The sequence below is a fragment of the Grus americana genome, chromosome 7, assembly GCF_028858705.1.
Source record: "Grus americana isolate bGruAme1 chromosome 7, bGruAme1.mat, whole genome shotgun sequence".
In the NCBI taxonomy this organism is placed as follows: Eukaryota; Metazoa; Chordata; class Aves; order Gruiformes; family Gruidae; genus Grus; species Grus americana.
Genome location: NC_072858.1, coordinates 18,828,008 through 18,852,793, shown reverse-complemented (window position 1 = coordinate 18,852,793; position 24,786 = coordinate 18,828,008). Strand labels below are relative to the sequence as shown.

Sequence of the window (24,786 nt, the reverse complement as noted above, 5' to 3'; positions counted from 1 at the left end):
TTCTGCTGCAGCCCATCTTTTTCTTTTTCCCTTAAAAAGCTGACTAAATAGGTGTCACTTCTAAGACCTTAGAGGCATACATACAATCTTTGTCAGTTTAAACTACCCAAAGTATTATTAGCAGTTTCTCTGCTTTCCTTGGTAGACAGTGTAATATTCTACATTGGTACAGATATTTGCACTGGGAGCCTTATAATACTAATAGGATTTTTTCTGAAATAAGTTCTCCTTAAACTAATGCTGTAGTTTGTGGGAGGTGGGTTTTTTTTTTCAAGCCAAACAGCTGGAATTGCTATTTAGTCTGCAACAGACTGTTGGAGTCATAGCTTGTTTTGCTGAGGAGTGTTTTACAGAGGTATTTAAACTTAAGCTGAGAGTATCTGCCTCCCCCTCCCCTCATTTTGCAGAAGGCCTTTTTCATTCCTTGACCTCTTCTTATTTTGTGTCACAGAATTTCTTACAGACTCAATATATTGAGAGTAGTGTGACAAAGTGAATGGGGCCTCTCTTCTGAATAGGCTATAACTAAAAGGAGAATGTTTTACATGGAAAACAACAACCAAAGGAGGTCGCTTTAATCACAGCTGGCCTCTAAGAAAATGATAGTTTTATGCTTTTGCTCTTCTGGCTGTTCAATTATTCATTAGGCTATTTTGTCTTGATTGTTTAAGAATAAAAAAGGAGTTTAAGGTTTTTTAGTCACATTTCATTCGTGTGGATGAAAAATTGTTATTCTCTTCAGTTTCTGAGAACTGCTGAGGTATTTATGATATAAAGCCTGTCCTTTTTATCACTTACTGGTCGTTTGTTGCTCAGCTGGGAAGGGACTAGATTTGTTAGATGGGGTGGTAGGCATTGCTGTAAGCTGCTCAGCCTGTGTTGTGCTTCTCAGCCTTATTATTACTGCTTTCTAAGGAAGTGAAGCTTGGGCAGTTGCTGCCTGATCTCTCTCATACTGCAGCCTGTTAGCCAGGTTCAGTCAAACCTCTCTGAGATTGAGGACTTGAATATAAAAATCCTACAGGTTTTTGAATGAAGGCTGAGCATAAGGGGAGCCTGCAAAGGACAGACTCTTAATTTGGCTCTGTATTTGCAGAAACCAGTGAGCTGTGCAAACCACCTGCAGAGCATATTGCTTCTGGCCTGGTATTAGGGTAGCAGTGTGAGAGGTGGATGGATGTTGTGTGGGTCAACTTATGACTTCAATTAGTAGAAAACTGGTTTTGATGGTCATAGATGAGTTTATTCTTCCAGAACTTCTGAAAGCCAAACACTCAGACTGGTGTTCTTGTAAATTCCTTTCCTCTCAACTGAAAAGAATACCTGTAGCCAATGGGAAGAAACTCTTTGCAGTTTTTCTCCATTCTTCTCCAAAGTACTCCTTTATTAAGGAGAAATCATGTTCAGTTTCCATTGTTATATTGGAAACTTTTATTAATGTGCTTTCAAGTAAGTGCAGGAGTCTTTAGATCAGGTGGTACAATAAAAGGCTGCCTTGCTGGCTCCTGTTGCCTGGGGCAGTTCTGTTGATCTAAAACTTCCTGAAGGCCAGCTATAGGAACCTGCAAACTTAAGTGATTGATTGTCCAGAAGTAAAGGAGAAAAGACACCAGAGATAGAGAGTGACAAAACACCTATAGCCCCTCTGCCTCTGCTGGAGCCACAGAAACCCAGGCCTGCTACTGCCTGTCACTAGGGTCTGGATTCATGTGCTGAAGAAGATGCTATGGGAGAGGGATGATGGTACTTCACACATGTTACCAGTGCTCCAAGTTGTTGATGCCATCTCCTCTGCTTTCTATAGCAGGGGAAGCTTGGCCCTGGCCAGGTCTCAGACCTATCAAAGCTCAGTTCTATCTGTATTGCTTCAGTTGCCTAATGCATCCATTAATGTAGGATCTTGTCTGTCTTGCTGCTGCACAATAATGAAGCCATTTGTATGGTGGATGCCAGAATGCTTTAAAAAAAAAAAACAAGCAAGCCATGAACTACCAAAGGTAGTTGGGCAGTTGGTAGCTGTGAAATGGGAAGCAGTGCAGATTCCAGAGCACAGAGTATCTCTAGTTTTTTGTCGTTGTAAACTTTAGGTGTTTTGCAAATTGCTTAGTGTTGCTCAGATTCTGTAGGCAGCTGAGTGGTAGATTGGGGAATTTCTTCCTTGCTTTGTAAAACACAAAGTCATTGGGCAAAACTGAAAGGAGTCAGGCTTTTGCATATTAATATCAGCTAACAGATCAAAAATAGATTCTTGCATTTTGTAGTATTTCTGCAGTTTATCACTGAAGCAGTGACATAAAATATATTGTGAATTGCTGACCACAGCAGAAATTTCATACACTGAGTAGCTACAACAGTAGTACAGTAGTACTTTGTAATACTACATTATACAATCAAGTAATGGACAGGCACTCTGTCTGAGACCAGAAGGGAAAAATACTAAATGAGGCTTAATCATGCTGGTCAGAGAAGTAAGCATCGCCAACTCTTGGGACAGTCTTTAAAATAAAACACTGCCTTGTGTTTGAACTTACAGTTCACTGAGTTGTAAGCTGTGTCAAAGGCTGGAAATCTTTCTCACCCTTGTCTTGCAAACGTATCTCATATAGGAGCATTTGGACTGTAGGTGTAGTGAATGCCCTGATAAAGCTGGTGACTTTTGCCCTCACTGAAAGTGAGTCACTACTAGGATAGTTTCAGGTAGCTTGCTTCATTAGGATGTACTGTTGTGAGATATCTTGGGGAGCTGATTGAAGAATTTGCTGTTGTCAGGAAACAAAGGGAATGTCTCTTCCCTGCTTCTGGTATTTATTTGATCCTCTGTGAGCTGCTGTAGCTTATTAAGCTGGGGAGTGAAAAAATGTAGATGGTTTTCTGTGGGATTAGTGAGTTGAATTGACTTGCAAGGTATGGAGAGTGTCAGAATCGATGCAGCAGAAGGGAGTGTTGGATACTACTGGTGCAAGGAAGTGAAACGGGTTTCCCCTTAGTGGAGCTGAAACAGCTTGGCCATTGTGTGCATGTGTGGGACGAAGGGGTCTCATTCCTCTACCACTGTTTTGCTTAGAGTATGTTGCTGGTTAACCAGCTGTGACTTTGCTGGAGTAGATATTCCTGGCCATGCAAGAAATACCAGAACATCTGTAGTCAACTGGTAGAAATTCTCCACTTCTTGCAGCTGTGATCTGGGATTTTGGTTTAGATACTGTGGACAAGTGACTTTTGGTTATTATTACAGAAGATTGACCAGAGTGTTTGGTGTAGTGTCAAAATAGCTGCTGAACTGCCTGATTAAATATGAAGATGATAGAATAGTTTGGCATAGAGCTTTGTTTTGCTAGTTCACTCTGAAAAGTAAAGGCGAGACCACACATCTTCACTCTTTTTGGACTTGAGCATTCTGAAATGTAACCATTTCTGTTACCTTGCATATGTGTCTACTCGTTTATATGTTTTTGAATGCTTGAGCCTGTTTGTAAAGCTGACCTGTGCAACAGCTCTTTGTGAAGAGTATAATATAGACTGTTAAAATACTGTTTGCCAGGAAATGTTCTGTACAGAGTGTTCTGTAATATTGCTAAATGCATTCAACTCTTAAAACTTCCCAGTGTTTGTTTACCTGTAGTAAAACTGTTTTGCCAGCAGAGTTTGTAAAGCCACTTCAGGACTGGTATCAACGAGGGGCTTGTGCAATAGGGTTGATCCAATTTATTCTCTTCAGTGTAGTTCCACAATAGTTCTGTTAATCTTTGTGGCCAGAAACCTCCTTCTTCCCCACCCCTCAGTCCTTAGCAGCTACTCCTTGACAGTTCATTAAATTTCAGATATGCCCAATTGTAGCTGAGGCTTTAGTTCACCAGTAATATCAATGGAAATGTCATAGTTTCGTTAAAAAATAAATAAAAAATGCTGCAAGCTTGGTCTTGCTAAAGATACATGTTCTCCTAGTTAGTATTTTTTTGTTTCCTCTTTTAATTTTTTTTTTTGGGGGGGGGAGGAAGAAACTGAAAACTTGCTTGTATAGCACTTAAGACAGTAGTTTTACAGACGCAAACATTAAAATTCCTTTGAAGTGATTTGGGATATTCTTTGGGTTGTTTTGGTGTGGAGAGAAAGAAGAGATCTTCATACTGCTGAAAGGTTCTAAAACTAGAAACATCCTGTAATACATCTGTGTTTGGGGAGAAGCTGGTGTCTACCTTCTCCTTGTAGCAAGGTGGTGGAAGATGTGAACTGTAAAATTAGTTGGGTCACCTCTCTTCCAGTATAGGGCAGAGCTTACAAACTTGTGCTTGGAGCAACTGTATAAATCTATTGAATCAAAATAGGCTGATGTTATTCTAAATTATTGAAACTAAAAATGTAGAATGTTTAATAAATTCTAAATTTATTAGTGTTTTGTTCTAAATCACCATGTTAAGAATTTTAAACTAAGCCTAAAAAGACTTGTATATTAACTTGCAAATTAAGGTTGAAATATCAAAGTAGAAGATGAGTTGAAAAGTATATTTGTAAAGTAGGGGGTATTTAATCTTAATATTGATGTTCATGTCAGTTTTCCAGCCATGACTAATAATGAGAGAAAACACTTATGAGCATATGAAAGTGTCCAGGAGCTATTTGCTCAATGTCACATAATTCAAATCTAAAATAACGGGGAAGCAGTGGTACCCTGTCTGTTGGTCTAAGAAGGAATTACTGTGTACACTCTGAACATGCATTGTAACTCTTTGAACACTTTTTTTATCAATTCCTACTAATGGTGTACTGTACATAACAGTTTAAAATGTAGAAATCAAATCCTACTTTTGTTGCTCTGCAACCTCTGTAAGTGGCTAACCAAAAAGGTTTTATTTCCTTTTAATGATTCATTATTTATGCTTAGAGTTGAGTTACACTTGTTTCTGTATGTAAATTATTGAAAAGTCTTGTTTAAAGCGGAGGAGCTAATTGTGTATAATCAAGCAATGGGTTTTTTGTTGTTGTTTCCAAATTCTTACACATAAGACTTTAACAGAATGGACAAGACTTGAGTATGAAGAAAAATTCTGTTGTGTTCTTAAGCAGCTTTTGTGTTTTACACATGATAAAAACATGCCAATGTGAATGTAATAATTCTTGCTATGTACTCAGTTATAGTCGTGAAGGAATATGGAATTGCAGGCCTGCAGGGCTCTTCAGAATTTGTGCAGAGTGTTTTGAAAGTATGGTTTTAAGTCACAATGATTCATTTTAATACTATACCAGTTAAAAAATACAACCCATCTATAACAATTCCTGGGATATAACTCTAACTCCTCACTGATACAGCTCTCTGAATAAAGATTATTAGTTACATAAGTAATTTCCTTATCAGTTTGTCTTTCAGCTAATTCAAATTTCAAACATTAGACCTATTCTGTATGCCTAGAAAGCTTATTTAAAAATTAGCATAGGGATAGAGCAAGAACAGACTGTGTGCACAAGCAGGACTCTAATCTTTCTGGAGATGCAAAATCATTTGTATCGTAATACATATACAGTTTTTAATAGGTTTTATTACTTCATATTGCTTTTACAAATTCTGAGGTTTTATTGGAATCAGTGAATTTTTATTATACTTTAGTTATTGCAGAGAAATGCAACTTCCAGGGTTTTTAACTGCATTTTTGTAATTATATTTAAAACAAACGGAAAACCTAGACTGTTTTTTGTCCAACTCTGTGCTCATTTGTAGCATTAATTCCATGCTGGATTCCCCCTTAGGGCTTTGTGATTCTGGGAGGAAAAGTTACATAGGATAGAGTGAGGATGCTCTCGATGTGATGCTGATTCCTTCCTGTTTGTCATGCTTCCTTGGATTTAATGCGAGACAGTTGTCTTGTACCTGTTATTAGACACTGTGTTAGATGCTTACTAAAAAGGAAAGTGTAAACAGCCCTCACTTCCTTTTGAAAGCCACAAGAACTGACAAATCTTGTTTTCTCAGCAGTACCTCTTACCACCTCTTCTTGAAAGGTGGATGCAATGAGAAGAAATGGTTGTTGATTGAAAATGACAGTAAACCAGATTGTTAGTGTGTAAAAGTCAGAAAAATGTTCTAATGGTAAGCTTCTTTCTAAAAAAAGTTATATTAGAGTACTAAACATTACTGAAGAGGTCACTTGCTGGAACTATTTTATTTGTAGATTAGAGAGTAAACATTTTAAGCAAGGTCAAAGTTACCTTGCAAGGGAAATTAATTACAGAATAGTAGTCTAGCTTTCAGCATCACTATTTAAACATAGTGTTCATTTATTTCTAAGATAACCCTGAATTCTGAATATTTTATTTGGAAAAAATTATTTGATGTGCCATGCTTCAAGTTTTGCCAGGATTGCTTTCCAGGGATGCCTACAGTTTTCTGTTGTCTAACATGGTGCAGCATTTTGAATTAGATTTATTTGTGTATTAAAGTGAACCGTAAGGAAGCATGCTTGGTTGCTGAGATGTAACAGTAATGATGATCGTTTGTTTTATGCTCTCTTCTGAGACCATGTCCTTGTCTCAGTACTTGATACTACTTGGGTTTTGCCTCTTTTCATAGCAGGATTAACAAATAGGAGAAAGGTGGGCTCATGTTAAGATGAGTATCAGTATGAATGATATTAAATGGCTCAGGTATAACATCCAACCTTCTTCTGCACTTGAAATTTGTATATAGGTAACTAAAGGCAGCTGAACAGGTGAAGCTTGGGTCTGAAGATGGAGTTCTAATGATTTGATTCTCTAACACCTAATAAGAAGTAGAATGATGCCACAACCTTTCCTTTGGTGCGGAGGAGGCAAATCCCTATTAGGATGCCTGTCTGCTTTGGCTAACTAATTATCTTTGAGTTTGCTATGCCTTTGAAAAATCTTATTGAAATTGCATTATTAGACTCACTGGCTGAACAGTTAGGATGGCTTTCTAGGCAACATGCCAGGACTGTGTTTTCGTTTGCCATCTCACAACTTAGTTGCATTTCACAGATTTCTAAACTGCCATTTTCTTTTTCCGTTGTGGTTCTAGCACAATTCATGCTCCTGCTTTTTTACCAGATTAGAATAGCTGTGCTACTGAATTACTTCCTTTAGTCCTGTAGCATTCCAAGCTGGGGCTGGCACTTCTCAAGCATTGAATGCATGAGTTTAAAGGCTACAGGTTACACTTTTATGGAGGGAGTGGAGGGATGAGTCAGGATCTATATCTTGTTTTAAAGCTAGAGGACTAAGGGCCAATACAGGCTTGTGAATGCTGTGGAAAAGCTTGAAAAGTAGAAGAGTTTTGTGTTCAGATTTTATGGGGGGTGGAGGGGAAAGCCAAAACACCAAAGTAAACAAAAAAAATCCCATTAAAATATCACATTCCACCTATCCCCTTCCGAGACTTAATTCTAACTGCATTTAGACTTCACCAGTTTATCTTAAATAGCAACAAAAAAAAGGATTTGAAAAGCAAAAGCAGAGTGGAAACAAGCAATTGTGTTACTATAACATCACATTAATGCCACCTGTAGAAATGGTTAACATCTTTGAATTACTGTACCATCAGTATGGTGAAACCCTTGCACAGTGCTTGCACAGTTGAAGCAATATTGTTAAATAACGAAGAAAACTTGCCACTCGTAGCTGTTACTACAGCTGTTGTAGCTGTGTGATCAGAGCCCATAGGTTTTTGTATGGTGTAATCCAAACCGCGTTGGGAATAGATGTCTTGGTATGTGCCAGTAACGGCTTCTTACTCTGTGGTGCTTCAGTTACTTTTCAAGCTCTTCAATGCACCTACTGAAATATTTTTTTGAGTGTCACTTGTGAGTGTAAATATGTGTTCCAGTCTGGTTATATAAAACTAGCAGGGAAAAAAACTTGCAACTTTTCCACTGAGCTTTTGTAAACTAGAGCTTAATTCAATGAACTAATTTAATACTTCTATTCCACAGGTCTTTTCAACAGAAAGCATTATTCAGTTCTAAAGTGGACACTGCTTTTTAAGGAATTTTGACATTTTCAAATGGATTTTGAGATTCTGTACCTGTTCTGTTGAGATTCTGTGCTGTTGACTTTTCAGTCCATCTCAATGGATGACTTTTCCTGGAATCAGTGAAACTCATGAATATTCTAAGCAGCAACAAACATATCAAATCTAGTACACTTCCTGCAATTCAGTGAATGCAACTTGTAAGCTTCCACAGATGCTGTTCCTTAACAGAGCTTTTGTAAGGCTTTACTGTTGTCAACAACACATCAGATGTGATACTGTTAGCTGCCAAAACAATGTATTAAAAGTGTCCTTCCATCTTCAGCAAAGCTTATTTGTAAACCTCACATTAATTTATCTTGGATTAGAATTTCTATGTGAGGTTTATTCTGACAGGATATAAAGTTTGACCAGTTTTTTGCCACAACAAGAAACATTTCAATTAATGTCTACTCAATAAAAGTGAAATCGTATATGTTTACTTGTGCATTCATAAAAAATGAAACAAGCCTTTGCTTAATTCAGTACACCAAAGAATATTAAACACCCCCCTCCCCCCCAATTCATTATGGTGGGGACTGCATTTTGGAAGGTTTGTTTTAATGTTATATTTAAACTTAAAAGTCAAATCTTGTAAGAGCCATGAACATACCTAAATATTCTGTACAGAAATATTAATTAAAACCTGTGTGTTTACACACTTTTCCTTTATAATAATCTACCAGCTTCCTGGTTAATCATAAACAGCTTTGATAGTGACAGATTGCCATTGGTGTTAGAGATGTACATCTTTCAGCTTCCACAAGTGCTAGAAGCAGCGGAGCTGAACTGCCAGGTAATCCCTGGTGGTACTCTGTAGTATGTGCAGAGACTGGATGGTTGGTGCTATCCATGAAGTCGGGATGCATGAGCTATTTCATAATTCAAGTACAGTACTCTTGAATGTATCTTCCTGCATACCTGCTTTTGGGGGGGGGAAGAAGTCTCCTTCAATTAAGTTCAAATAACAGCTGCTGGAGCAGTTGCAGATTTAAGGGCAAGGCTGTAGTGACATGTCTTTAGAATACTTTGTCTTGTTTTCATGATTCTTTGAACACTCCTCCTTTTCCCTCCCTCAACACAATGTAAAGTGCCATGAAAGGTGTCCTGTATTTGTGAAGTGAGCCTTTGTTATTTATGTAAGCATGCTTTTTGCCTTTTTTTTTTTTTCCACTAGTGGTATGCAGTCCTGGGATTGACTGAGGACAGTGTCTTTTAAAGACACTGGTACCATGGCTTGGCTTTTTCATCAGCCCTTCCTTCCAGGTTCTGTGTTAGAAACCATGAGTTTGGCATTCTGGGTGCTTACTTTGCTTCCACAGGGATGGACTAAGATACTGCATGTTTCCCTGATGGGGACAGAGTTGCAGGATGCATGGATCACAAACGATGCTTACTAGAACACCTTGTATTAATTAAGCTATTACTAATAACAGCTTGATTCCATTAATGGCAGGTAACTATTCATACAGTGCAAGCAATTATTCCCAAACATGCTTACTCAGTTACTTGGTTGGATCAACAGCTGGGAGACCTCCGCAGAAGGGTCGGAGTGTACTGATGCACCAACAGCTTCTATGTGGGTGTTCAAAAAAAAAAAAAAATCTCAAGGCGCTCTCTCTTTCATCAGGTGTGTATGTAATCTCACACCCCCTGCCTGCCTATAGCAGCTGCTGCTTTCTTGAATGCAGTCTTTTTTTCTTCTTTTTAGCAAGCTGATGTTGATGGTAGTGTGTGCTGGTGGCCTCGGACAGAGTGAGCAGAGTCTTGGTGTTCTGAGTTTCTCGGTTCTTCTGGATTCCAGAGGACTGCTAGTCTTGAGCTTACCAGTTCTTGGGAGACATACATGCTTTTTCAGCATCTACTTCTCCTTCTCTCCAGCTTGCTGCTTTCTGGTGGCTAGATCTTCAACTACACACAAATATCTGTAGAGTCCATTCACACGAACTTGCACAGAAGGGATTTTCGTGACAAGCATTTGCTTGTTTCCCAAATAACAAAAACATTCTGGGCACTGAAAAGGTAGTTTGTATTTGAAAGTTATACAATGTCTTACAAACACTAACAGTTCCTAATTGTAAAACTGTGCTGCATGGTCAGAAACTGACAGTGCTGGAATTTAAGAGCAACCATGCGCTTTTCAGACAGTTTGTGGTTGTTGAAGCACGCTACTTCTGTCTGGGCAAAGCCAAGAGAGTGTTTTCTGTGCACAAATGTGAATACATTCAATTTGAGAAAGAAAGGTATTTTAAAACAGAGGAAATGCTTTAAGTGAAGAATAAATCTGGGGATCTCTTTCCAGAGGAAGAGGGTGAAAGTACAGGGTTACCTAGTTAGCACTGCACAAAAACATCTTCCAATAAAAATGCTTCATATTCTGTTTGCTCAGAGGTCAACTTGTTAGCATCCTGAGAAGTAACCTTACAGACTACTTAACTTTTAATCCCTCTGTGTTATTTGTAAGCTTCTGGAAAGTAACTTTCCAATATTCAGAATAAATGTCATCTTTCCTTTTCAAAGCACTCGTACATAGCATGCTCTGTGGGAGCTTGTGATCAGAGTCAAATGGTACAGCTGTGTATCTACACAAATGGTTGCTAATATGATCTTGTGATGGTTGGCTTTCTAAGTAGTACTAGAGCAATGCAGTTAGCTTCCTGTTTGAATGCAATTGCTTTAGGCATTGGCTAAGGTTATCTGCAAAACTGAAGGTGTGTACATGTTCCCTGGTTGTGAAAGTTGAAGGTATGAAGATTGCAGAAAATGTTAGTAGAAGTAATAGTTCACCATTTCTTTGTCAAATCTCTAAGTTACACAGTGATTTCCAGCTGTTTTATTTTCAGTCTCCAAATAACTCCATAAGATACACTAAAACAAACCCCAAACAAAAGTCTGAGAGCTGTTGCGTGCTGCTAACTTAATTAAGAAAGTGTCTGGTATTACTAAAAGGACTGTGATATTGCATAAAGTATCTTAGAATTTATAGGTAAAACTGAATGTTAAGTACAAATATTAGCTTCAAAGCACCTATAATGAAAGCTGCTCCAAGTTAATTATTTTAAAGTATAAGAGAAAGCTAAGGCAGCACACTGCATTTGCTGAGCAGTAAATCTCTACAGTGGTGAACTTGGTTTAAAGAAATGTGAGTGGGTACAAATATCGTTCGTTTATATGCTTATAATAAAAAAAAAAAAAAACAACCCTTCTCTCTTTGCAGAAATTTTTTCACTAAAAGGACAAAGGAACTCAAACCTGCTGTCCAAAGTGCTCCTGGTTGGAAGTTGTTTGGAAAAGTCCCACCCAGGGAAAACCTTCCAAAAGATTCCAAAATTATTCAGCAGGTAAGTAAACATCACACAACTCTAGGTACAAAACTTGTAAAAATTAATGCATAGGTACTGCAGTTCTCTGCTGTTATCTCCCTCTTGTTACTATACAACTATACAGTGCTGTGGGAAGACTCTTTTGGGGCTTTGTCTAAATAATAGTTACTGAGAATGAGTTTTATGATTATCTAGTATGTTCCTCCAGTACATCTCAGTGCTTATAAAAAGGTGATACATGTTCAAAAAGTGTTTAAGCTTTTTCAGTCAAAACATCAGAACTTGTATTAATTTCCCATAAAACTTTCCCTGATTTAACATGATATGCTACAATTTTTTTAATAGTAAAGTGATTGTGAAATACTGTAGGCTTCCTTTATGAAGTTCAGTACTGAGTTACTTTTGCCTGTTTTGTGCAATAAAACAGTAGTCATACTTGTGTATTCAATTTTTCTTCAAACTAGATATTAATCTAGTAAAATTTATCCTCTTAAAGCATTTTTGGATATTCTAGTGTTACAAAACTGATTTTTTTTTTTAATTTTTTTTTTTAATCTAACTCATCTTTCCATAGTCCTTCTTGCCTGGAAGACTTACTATCTGGGTAACTTGTGACAAATTGCTTAGAATTCTGAAATGTAATCTTGTTTTGTTTAGACTTTTAATCTCACTCAAGGTATTTCTGTTTCAAAATAGTACTGTAAGTTGAACTTGTTTTGGAGTTACTGGGGTACTACAGAAAGGTAATTCTGATTTCCTTCTTCTGATACAAAGTCGCACTTCCATATATTTGTTCTTGTGGAGTCTGTCTTTAATTTGATAAAATAATAATAAAATGGCTCATCGTAAAGATGAGCAATTGGTAATGCATCATTAACTTAATGTTAACATACGATCCTGAAGTTGGAAGGTTTGTTGACATAAGAAATGTGAATCTCCCTTGTGTTGGTGAAAACAGTAACTTGAATCTCTTGAGAGCCACTTTCTCTGTCTCCTTTCCTAAATTCCACATAAGCTGATGCGTTTGGCAGGTGCAAATGGCTCTGAATGAAGCATAGTGTTCAGCCCTCTTCTAGAAGGAGCTTTATGGGGAAGAGAGCCTTTTGGGAGCAACTAAAGTGAGAAACAAAAGATTCTTCATGAAGGACTTCAGTGTAATGGGACTTGTCACACAATAAAATGTTGAAAAATGAGATTACAGAAAGCGCAATCTCAGGGGTTGGACTAGATGACCTTTAAAGGTCTCTTGCAACCCAAACCATTCTGTTATTTATTCTGAAGTAAACTGAGTGCTTTTTCAACATTTTCAAATACAATTTTCCTTATTTAAATGGTTTCACTTTTTTTGGTGGGAGAAGGTGAATGTTCTTAGTTTATTTGCAGATGAATGCTGTTGGTCTTGTGCTATGAAAATACTGTGGTAAAAATCCAGATGTCTTCTCCATCCTGAGAAATGGAGAGTATACACAATGCTACCAGTCATCTGCTTCCCGTTTTCTAGTAGTGAAGATGTTTGTTCTGGAGACCAGGTCATAATCTGCAGAATTTTCTTTTGCAGTTTTATTTTCTTAGCCTGTTGTCCCTCAGTGACTGTTTTCTTTTAAACTGTAGTGTTCACCTTTTTTTTTTTTTAACTTCTCCAAAATGGCAGAAAAGTAAATATATTAAAACAATTTATTGTCTTTAAACATGATTGAGTTGGTCCTAGCCACTAGTCATGTGGTTTGTGTTATAATGGTTGCCAGATTAGGGTCACTATTGGATTTATATAATCTTAAGTAATAGTGTCAGTAATAGCTAATATTTTTAGCTTTTAATTTAGCTAAAGCATCATGAGTTAAGATATACAGTTATCAAAGGAGGATCTAGATTGACTACTCTGCACAGAGTTAGATCTACAATACCTGAGAAATCGAGAGGTGACCCCAATGTCTCAATATTTAACAGATGTCAAATGTCTTGCATGTGTGTTTAAAATTTACAATATAGCTCCTTGTGCATACGCCTTTGAAGAAAAGCCAATGGTTTCTTTTCTCAAAAACATTCAAATTTGCTAAGCTGACAATGTGTTAGAATGAATTATAGACACACTTGGGTATTGAAGATCAGTGGAAAACAGTATCTTCACTTTTGAATGGCTGACTATAGTCCCTAGACTAAATTCCTCACTATGTAGGAGATGTGAGAGGCAAGAATGCAGTTTTGAGGCCTTTAAGAAGTTGATAAAAATATGATTAAAGCGTAAGATGTTTTGTTCACAAGTAATTCTGTGAACCTGGCAGAATACTTCATATCATACATGGAGTGTCTCTACAAACTTCCACACTGACTTTCTAAATTGAAGTCAAGGGATCAACTGTGATCTGAAATACAAACCCCACATTTTTTCCCCAATTTTTTAAGCCATCTATGGTCATAATGATGGCTACTTATTGTGTAACAGCTCTTGTAAAATGAGCTCATAGGTGTAAGACTACACAAGTAGAATGGGCTTAAGCTGTAGACAAGCTGCCTGTTGAGGGAGTTTACAGTAGTTTATTATTAGCAACAAGTCTTGCCATTCCTGAACAGCTATGGCATTCTCTGTGGTTGAACACAAAGTTCTGTGACTTTACTGATGCCAGTGGCCAGCTTTGGGAGAGTGCAAATAAACCCTTGGTTAAGGAAACTCAGTAGTGAGTCAGCATCCTTCAGATGAAAAATGAGATCTTAAGAAGCCCTATTGCAGGAAAAATTAACTCAGACAGGAAAAATTTCATAATTAATAGAAGGAGGAAGTCTTTTGGGTAAGGGTAATACTTATATCAAAGCTTTATGGCAATATTGCAAAGATAAAGGATTTTCCTATTAGTAAAACAAGAAAAAAATTTCATTATATATTTATAGTCAAAAGGGTGGTAGAGCTCACGTGCCCTACTTCCATCCTGGCTGTGGAAGCCTCCTTAGTTATCCCTTTTTTTGGTAAGGGCAATGCAGTAAATTGATAATTACATTTAAATGAATGTGTGTGGCTCCCAGTCTCTGTCTATCAATTAGACATTGCTATATATGCCTCTCCAGAGAAGTCAGGTGGTGATTTTAATGGCTTGAATAACTTCCAAGAAAATCTGGAAACTGAACTTGGGATACTGTTTCAGACATTTTTCAGACAATGATGCTAGCCAGCTCTGCCTTCAGAGACTGTCTAATGAATATTACTGCAAATAATCCCTTTGCAAGTTTCTCAGCATATGTAGAAGATGATAAATATTTTTGTTGAGGAGTAACCTGCAGGGTTTGCCTGGCTGGGGAGATGGCAGAGTCCCCTGCAGCTGTGCTGCCATCAGCGTGCTTGGGGCAAGATGCTCCAGCTCAAACTGGGTCAGGAGTTGAAAGTTCTTGGCAGCTGCATCTCCCCACTCGCAGCTGCTGGCACGCTCGCCTCTCCTTGGATTTAGAGCTGCCCAAGCAGGATGTGATTGAGGCCAGCTCTTTTGCTGGACATCTCCCTCCTCTGGGCTTCCTTCCTTCACTGTTTCTTTTTTTTTTTTTTTTTTTTTAATTTAAAAAGGGAAAATAGCAGTTCCTTAGGACCGCAAATGTCAAATGCGTTTGATTTTAGGAAGTGTGCCTTTTTTCATGAACTGCAGCTAATAAAACTGGCTATTATAAGAAGAATGTGGTCATTAATGATCAGTCTGGTAAATTCTTTTTGGTCTGTACAGAAATCTGCTTTAAATTAGGCTGCTGAAATATTTTAATGTAGAAGCATTTAAAGCAGAAACCGACTTGTGGGCTGATGTATAACATTTTGGTGTGTATTGACTGAAGTGCAAGCTCTGTCTAAAAAATGTAAGATAAATTTCGTTTTTTGTGCTTATGGTTAAAGAAAAGAGCTTTTAATCTATGATCAAAATTATGCTGAATATCAAGTCATTAAGTTTAGCTCTTGGCTTTTTATTAGTCTTGAATACTTTTTATTAATTTATTTAAAGCAACATGGTGACTTTTTCCTAATGTGCCCGAATTAAAGTAAACCCAAAATATGGAAATACACATCACAAGATGAAGTAAACCACACCAAATTCAATTTTTCAGCAGTTTTAATGAAGTACTGTCAGTGACAGTCTTAAATAAGAGGAGGGGAAAAAAGCTTCTATGTAAATCTGACACCATGCAAAGCTTGCAGTGATTTAGAAATGGTTGCTTATTCAGAAGTGAAGCCATCTTTTCCAAAAGCTGTTACCTTGTGTACAAAATGGAAGGTATTAATTTTAGACAGTCTGTTAAATACTAACTCTGATTGTAATGACTGGGTCACTGTCCTATAATTAACCTCTGAAAATATTATTTTTGGATAGCTCTGAAATTTTTTTTAAAAAAAGTAAAATACAGTACTTGACGGCTAAAAACCAGTGTCTTCACTTGCATATTTTTCTGATGTTATCTCCAGTCTGAAATCTAACAGAGAAATTGCATTCATTGAATCAGCACAACTCCCCTGGTCTCCCAGGAACAAGAGCTGTCAGAGGCTCCTTTTCAGAGGAACAGATGCATTTTTGAATCGGTTTTCATATGACTCAGACCTCTAACTTGCAATATTAACTCTTCTCTTCAGGCATTGTTAAACTGAAACAACAAAATTGAAGCTCCTAATGGTTAAAAAGTGTATGTGGCATGTTTGCCAACAAATCTAAGGATTTGAATATCTGAAAGAAGTAGGTAAATACAGTGCTAAATGCTTTTTCATAGGAGTGGTTCTTGTACTACTACTGGAGAGAAGAGAAAGGCAAGAGTTCTGCCTGCTTAGCAGATTATAGATAGAAATACGTTGGTAACAAACTGCCTTGAAACCAGGACAGACAACAAATGGGGGTACTGGGTCTTGCAAGGAACGTGTAACACCTGAGTAATAATTTGCCAACTAGCAGCAGTCAGAAGGCTGTGATGGTGTTCTTTGTAAACACTGTAGTGGTCAGATGCTTAAGAAATGTCCATCATCTTTCCCGAGTCACACGTGTAGTCAGTAAAATGCTATGCTAGAGGTAAAACAAAGTGTTATGTTGAAGTCTTTCAAAGACATTCCCCAGTGGTTTAGACTTTTGCAATGATTATCTTGTCAGTAAAGTGGTAATGAAACTGGTAGGACCTCAGTGAGACAAACATATCTCCTTTTGTTTGCGTAAAGGATGTAAAGTACAGTCAGCTCCTAGTACCAGAGCTTACCCAGATGCTTTGACAAGGAAAACTTGTCAAAAAGAATTTTTTATGATGTCAGTACTATGTTGGTGGCACAAATGTATCTTCAGGGCAGTACTCTACAGTGAGCATGGGACTAATGTTTTGAAAATAAGACAGAGGTGTTGACTCTGATGTGAATTCTTCTGATTGTTGTTTTTTTAAGAAAAAGTCTGAGGTGAACTACGAAGAGTATTGAAGCAAACTTTCTCTTCCTAAAGCTTGAAAAAGAAAGCATAACCATTGTATATATTTTCATTTCTGTCCTTGGAAGTTGCTGGGTTTTAGGGAAAGAATATAGAAACAATCTTGAGGTAACAAAATTTATGGAACCTCTTTTACTTTGATTTAGTGGGATACTAGAGGTTTTGGGTTTTCTGGATTCTCTTTTTAATGGGATGCTTCTGCCTCTCTTGGGCCTCTGAATTTCTTTAGCAAGGGATGACACAGATAAAAATAATTGGTTTATTATTCTCTTAAGTGAGCTTTTGCAGGTTAAGCAGACTTATGCTGGTGACTTTGAGGTGTTGCAATAGCAAAATCATCATCTAGGCAGGCTATGTCAAATTCCAAAAGGATAGGATTTAGCAAAAAGATTCAAGTGGTAAAGTGTGGTTTTGGGTTTTTTATATAAGCCTTATCCTTCTGAGGCTGGCATGGTACTTAAGTACTGAAAAGGAGAAAATGGTATGACAAGGGAGCAGGAGGCCTTTAAAATGCTTTTTATTAGTCTGGGGTACGCATGGTACAAGAACAGTGCAGGTATGTTCAGAAGTAATGTTGAAGACATGATAAAAAGCTTATTTTCCTTCTTACAGGTGCTGTCATCCAATGCTTAAAAGCAATGACTGTATCATCTTTTTTTCTTTTTCTCCACCCGTGTGTCTTTAAGCTTGAATTTTCCATTAGCAAACCAGCTTTGACTTTTGAATGGAAACCTGCAGAGCTATGGTTGTACAGGGTCTCCTGTAGTTGGGCATGCTTTTGCCTAATTGCCTTGCTCCAGTGTGGTATGAGGGGTTTCAGGTTGCTGCTTAGACTCTTATTCTTTATTTCTATTGAAATTACTGTTTCAAAGCATTACAAATGTATCTTAAAAATGCTCATCAGTGAGATTAAGGTGTAGTCCATTTTTGAGCTTTCACTTTAGAGATACTAATTATAACGTGGGAGGGAAGGTGTGGGACTTGAAGGCCCACTCTAAGTTACTGTGCTATGTTATGACATTTTCTACCCTCTCATGTTAAATAGAAAAATCCAAACACTTAATGTGAAAGTTCTGATTGAAAGATACCCTAGTACTTGTTTTCTTGCCAAATGCTTACCCAAGTCCAGTTATGTTTCTTTTCCCTTTCTCCACAGTGCAAGTATTATTCTTGAGTATTCATTTTAAGTTTTTACAGCTAACTAGCTTATAGGCGAAGATCTATTTGGGTGCGAGATGCAATCTAACATGAGCTGATGAAGGCAAGGTCTTCAAGATTCATTTTCAGAGCAAACAGTTTCTGTTTTCTTATGTCAACCTATAGACAGCATTTTGTTCTTTCCCTTTTAACAGCCTATCTTCCAAGGCTAGTGTTTAAGTAAGTGTAACTGTTATGGGTGATGTGGACTAGAAAGAGATGGTGTATCAGGGAATGCCTTTCATCATGCACCTGAGAAGTGCCATGGAAAAATATGTACCTTTGGGCAAAGGTGCTGATTGTAGAAAATATAAAACTTCAATTAAAACAGCAAAATAGTCCAATAGATGTCTATACACATCATGCACAAGTGGGAAGTCTATGTGTCTTTGTACGTTTCGAGGGCTGGAGAAGACGGAGGAACAGCCACATCTATGTTTCTTCAAACATAGAGTGTTAATACTCTACATGTGAATTTAAATTTTGGCTTGCATGTTGCTATATTGTTATGGTATTTTCCTTCATTTATTCACTAAGGCTTTGCTTCTGTTTTTCTCATTAGGATGACAGTTCTGGCAGTCTTGCGTCAGTATCTGCTCTCAGTCTATTAAACACAGGGGTATGAAATTTAATATATATTCTTTCTAGTTGTATTCAATGCCATGCATGGGACTATGTAGCACTCATTAAAATAGAACAAACATCACATTTTCACAGTAGCATGAATATCTTATGGCACTAACCATCAACTCATTAGATACCATTAGTAAAATAAACAAATAAACTTCACACATGAATCTCACTAACAACTTAAAGTGATAGAGTATTATTGTTTGTTATTGTTTATATTGCATGTTCTTGAATAGCAGGAAATAGGTAATGCTAGAGCTTGACAGTAATTTACTTTGCTGTGTCTCCTTGCTTAATGGTAAAAGTTGTTAAAACGCTTAATTCGTAATATTTAACACCTTGTGTTCGCTTTGAAAATTGATATCCTAGAATCTTTTTTTTTTTCTCATCACTAAGTCACACAAGCTATTAACAGTGGCACTTCAGGTCTCCGGATGCTTTTAATCACTATTTCCAATATGAAATTGGAAACCTAGAAAAGTGCGGCTATTGGAACTTCAGTTATATGCTGTTATGTCTTCTATTTGCTGTCACTGATATCCTGAAATTGGTCCAATGCACATTCCTGTTACTTTGAAAAGTTTTAATCTAATCTCACACTCTGTGTTAAACAGGAATAGTACAAATTAGCTTTTTAGTTCTGTAGATCTGTTGCTCTGGCTCGGTGAAACAGAGCAGCAATGTAACTGCTACTTGATATGTGATGCCTCCAGTTCATGTTACAGGGTCCAGCCACTCTCAGCTCTTCTTTATTGGGCCCAGAAGCCCTGGCTTCATGCTCTTTTGTAAGCAACAAAAGGTGGAAATTTGATGCAACTTCTTAAATATCCAATTGAGGAAAAAATAAAGTAAATGAACAATTGAAGATGGATGGCATTACTTTGGAAGGCTGACCTAGAAACTCTTCAGTGTCTGTTTGGCTGTTCTTGTGTACTATGTGAAGATTAGTATTTTTCCCTACTTCCTATAGGAACCTGTACATTCTTCCTATATCACCTGCAAGTTAGGAAATAATGTACTGCTCTGTCTGTCCTGGTAGCATCTGGCATTCTTAGGTCTGGGAACATGTCTAGTTTATGACTCTCAGAATTTTTCAGTGACATCTACTCTTGCTATAAGCACTTTGTTTTTAATCACCTTGTAACCAGTTCTAGCTCAGCGATTTTAACACTTAACCCAGGGAACACGCACATGATGACATAGGAGGGAATCCTTCTGTATTAGCAGAAATTCTTCTTGCATAAAGTTTCTATTAGTTTTATTAAAGTGATGTAGGTGGGTGCCCTCCTAAGCGCGATTCTGTTAATGCTTCCATTCTTGGATGATCAACTCTGCTTGAAAGGAAGAGAAATAATCTTTCCAATGATAATTCTAGTTAGCTGTACAACATTGAAAATGATCATACAAATGTTTTTAGAGGCTCATCTGCTCCACAGAATCATATGTGTGGGTAGAGGGGAGAGAGGTTTAAAATCACTTGCAGAATATATGGTGATTGTCATCGTTTCCTCAACAGAAGTCACGATTGATTGAATAAAACCTGTTTCAATATTAGCCTTAGATTTTTTTTGGGGGGGAGTAAAGCATGTTAAAAGGAACTGTAATACACAGGGTGCATTATTTGTTTATTTGGAGTATTATGCCTTGACATCTACTTTAAATAGAGGCAATCCTTAAGATAGGCAACACTGAATTAACTTTCACTATTGGGTCACTTTCTTCTCCAGCATACATAAAACATAATTGGATCTGTGGTGCTTAATCTATATAATTGGTGCTTTCAGGACTCTGAGGACTTTCACAACCTTTGTAATCCACAGCTTTTATCACTGATTTCCAAGAGTTCAGCTTTTGTTGTTGGATCCTAGATAGATCAAAACTTATCCCAGCAAGATGCATGTTAAATTTCATGGTCAATATTTATTCCTATAGTTTGGGCACTGTAGATGCAAGTTTGTCTTCTAAAATGGAATCATTATGTGCACACTTAGTTAAATTCTTTATCCCCACAAGCATACCCCACTTAGGGTCAACTAATGCCTTTGGAATGCTGTGATGCAGCTGTTTTTCCTTTCTGTAAGTTAGTTTGCTTAGATGCTGGAAGCAGCAGCTATGGGCAGTTATGCGTATGTTACATTTTGCAATCCAGTCCTGTTTAGAGAGATCTAAAATAGCTCTGAATGGTCTAGCTGTCCTTTATTGTTGTTCTGAGGAAGGATGAAAGAAGCTTCAGTTTCATTTGTTTTCCCTGTAGATATCAAAAAGGTGCAGGCAATAAAGACCTGTGCAGGTTTATTACTTTTGCTTAAAACACCAGGGGTGGTGGTGGTGGGTTTTTTGTTTTATTTTTTGTAAAGAAGTTACAATTTGAGATATCGATATCTTCTTAAGCACAAAGGCAGTTTAGAAGCAAAAGACTGTTTTCCCAGCCCCGTTCATGTGTTATCTGTCTGTAGGTTAATAGGCTTATCTATATTTCTGTAGGAATAAATACTGGAAATACAAGTCCCTCCACATATCGTAGTGCTCTTAATATATATTGTCACAGTGTTTTTCAGGAAAAACATGCTTTTAGCAAGTTTATTATTGATAGTAGATGAGAGGATACAGTTCCAGCCTTAAGGAGATAACTGTTATTACTTTCTGTTAAAGCTGAAATTTGTTTTTCTTTCAGGATTGTGACATGTTCTGTGTCTTTTAATAAATACCAGATATGCTACAATAAAGAATTTTTTAACAATATTCCTTAAACTACTGAAACCATACATGTGCCACTCCCAATTTTTTTTTTTTTCATAAACAGATTTTACATAGTCTTGAATCTTAGTTGTCAGCTGTTCTATCCTCTGGCATATGCCCTGCATATCGAGCATTTGACAAGACATTTGACTTTAAATTGTATTTTTACCTTGTTAAGGAAGAGTATTATCTCACATCTTTTGCAGTGTAATTCTGTGTCAACTCAAGCTTTTTATCCCATGCTAAGAATTTTAGATTCTGCATCAAATGTGTGGTTAAGACTATTGGATTGTTTTCATCTTGCCATACAAAATATTCCAGAAAAAAAGGATAGTTTAGTTACACAAACAGTGAGTTCCATGCATGTGTGATGGTTCTGGGAGCTAATCTTCAAATAAGTTTCCTAGAGTACAAGCTTCTTGAGGAAGAAGCATCTACCACTGGGAAGTTCTGTTACTTTGGAATACATTTCATCTTGGGGAGTGTGCAGCCATGACAGTTTGAGCTTGAAGCTATTTTGATCTCTGCTTTGACTCCTTCTAGTAACACTTACAGTTTTCCCTCTCTGTGCATGTGTTCTTTTCTTGCAAAAGGCAACTATTCATAAAGTCTACTTCCAGAAACACGGGTGGGTGATGACTTCTGCCTTTTGTGGAAATCCCTGTTGAAGAGTTCTTTTTTTCCCCCTTTTTCCGTTGCTTTGGAAATAGTATATCAGTTCTTAGCATGTACGATAGCCAGAAGCACTAGCACCATTCAGATGTGTTGGTTGTAATAAAAAGGTTGAGAGTGGCTTTACTTTTAACATCCATCTTGCAATGCTTTTTTATTTAACTTGCATACAAATTAGGTATGTAGGAATGTTGAAAAGGTTGGTACCGTTTGAGCTTCCTCATATCTGACCACTAAATGAACCTGATCTTGTGGCTCCTGTTAGAAAGTACTGGAAAGTATGAAAGTAAGTCGGAACTTCTACCAAGAATATGAGGGATGGCATTGCTACTGTACTGCAACCTGGATGCTGACCTCCAGGTGCTATCACAGGATGCGTTCCTAACTTAAGAATATGCTGGAGTACCCTGAGGTATAAAGCACATCAGGAGTGCCTATAACATTTCTGTGGTTTTAGGAGGAATGAAATAATTTTAGGCTTAAGACCATGTGTATTCATTTATACAGTGAATGTTGGTTTTCTGATTTTTCTCACGCTGATGTGAATTACAACAGAACTCTACCAATCCTGTATGTCCAGATGTTCAAGATAATTGTTTGAATGTGCCAAATGATGTTGGATGCATATTATTTTCAATCAAAAGTTGTCTTGGGAATTACCCTTCAGGAGAGGAGTATGTTCTAGGAAATTTGTATAACCACTGTTCTTGGCCAGAGACTTAGAAATACTTAGAACTAAGTTGTATTTAAGAACAGTTGGCTAGTAACTTTTAAGTCATTGTATTTACAAAGCATTAGGGTTTTAGTGTGAATGTATGTATAAGTGATGATAGCACAAAGTGGCTCGCTCTTTTTCTTTACAAGGTGCATATTTGGGCTTTTCTTGAAGACAGAAAAGCAACAGAGCTTCTCCTGTAGTTGAAATAGTAGGTTGGTTGCTCTAGGTTTGTGCCTCTCTTTCCAGGGTGCCAGCAACATGAGTTATTCAGAACGCTGCCATGGGGCAGAGTATGATACAGTGGTTAAAGGGCAGAGAGCTGGAAGGATAGCTGAAGACTTGTGGGGGGGAGTGGAAACCACTTCAAAAGATACTGAGAATGTTTCAAAACCATTCTTTGTCTTGTTTTGTGGAGGTGCAATCGCCTTTTCTCATCAGTTAAACTACTGTTCTAACTCCCACAAACTAGAAAAACGGCAAGAAGTCCAGATAACTCCTCAGGATCTGAAAAGTATGGTGGCATATGAGGGGTATGGTCTTACCATTGTGAATGCACCTGATCTCCTCTGATTTCTGAAGCTTACAGGTTGGGGCCTGGTTAGTACTTGCATGGGAAACCACTTGGGAATTCCAGGTGCTGTAGCCTCTGCCTCGCAAGAGTGGAATCTCCATCTTTGGTGATATTACAAATCTGGCTGAACAAGGCCCTGCGTAACCTGCTGTAGTTGACCTTGCTTTGAGCAGGGAGGCTGGACAAAGATGATCTTGCAACCTCAATGATTCTGATTAACTTCCTCTTGAGATGAGATTAACATGACATCGAGATTATACTTTTCAGATCATTTAATGTGTTATGCCCAATGTGGAAGAACAGAAATTTTGTTAAAGATCGTTGAAATGGATAGGGTAAGGAGGCTGTTGAACAGCAAGCTTTGAGCCACCTTAGTGTTGGGTAGACACTTTGTGCCTTCTCTGGAAATCTGAGACTGGATTGTCACGTTTGTAAGAGGCATTTTCCCATTTAACTTTACGGACTTCAACTGTGTACTGAACTTTTAAGCTATCTAATAGCTTTAAAGTTGTCAGCTCTGTTTCTGTAATGCTGTTAATGAACACTGAATGTGTAAAGCCCTCTGTCCCTGGGACAATTAATGTGCACAAGAAGCTGTGTGTTAGGTGTGAGATTCATTTTGGAGAAGTTTCTGGAGAAGATTGTTACATTTGATTGGTAAGATGCATGACCTAATTAGTAATTGATCATTTTTTAATTTTTGGTGACTTTAACCTAAATATCTTATGTTTATCTGAGACTTAATTTACTTACACAATTATTAAAGCAGCAGATGTACAAGAACAAACTGTCTTTAGATAGAAAAATGCTTGTACAAGTTATATCTCACTTGGCTGTGCTTAAGAATAGAGCTGTGTGATCTGTCAAGGTATGTTACTAAAGTACCTTGAATTTATTCTCTTAAAAAGATGATTTTTTTTTTTAGCTCTTACTATTCTATGTTTGAATTCCAGCATGTGGAAGACTTGCAGAGAAACTAGTATTTAGCCTTTGTGTGTAAGGAGAGTGTGAACCTGCAAGCTAACTTGGTTTGGGAATAAGTCTTCTCACAGATAACCTTAAAAGATTTGCTGGATCATAATCATGGGTTTCCCAGTGACTTGGCAGTAAATTTTTATTTACAGCGGCTAAAAAAGAGGGAACATGAGACTTGAGGGTTTCATCTGGCTGTATCTAGCCTTTTTCCTGAAGACTGTCTCACGTCTTGTATTTCTGTTTTGTTGAGTTGCTCTGTGGAAAAAGGAATGGGATTCTTTCTGCCTCAGAATCTTCTCTGTATTAAAGGCTCTTAAATATTTTGAAGTAGATTGCATGTTTTAACCTCTGAGGAAGAAATGATGTGAAACAGACTTGTAATGATAAATATTGTTATATTGTCACTGAGTATGGTGTAGGTAGTTCTAGATAATGTGGGTCTGATGGTCTTGCTAAAGGCTTCAGAAATGTGAGGGGTACCAGATCTTAAGGGTGGCTAGATGCAAAAGGAAAGAAATGGGAAG

General features: G+C 37.4%; 1 protein-coding gene across 4 annotated transcripts in view; it reads left to right on the top strand.

The window, feature by feature from the left end:
- The window catches only part of TBC1D12 (TBC1 domain family member 12), a 47,375-nt gene that overhangs the window by 7,290 nt on the left and 15,299 nt on the right, over positions 1-24,786 (top strand). For 3 of the 4 annotated variants that reach the window (XM_054832207.1, XM_054832206.1, XM_054832204.1), the window contains exons 2-3: positions 11,232-11,355; positions 18,520-18,576. Coding sequence is in view for 3 of the 4 variants with exons in the window: in XM_054832206.1 (XP_054688181.1) it covers positions 11,232-11,355; positions 18,520-18,576 (181 nt within the window). In the remaining variant the exon portion in view is untranslated. The remainder of the gene's footprint in view (positions 1-11,231; positions 11,356-18,519; positions 18,577-24,786) is intronic. The other variant, XM_054832205.1, reaches the window with a different exon arrangement.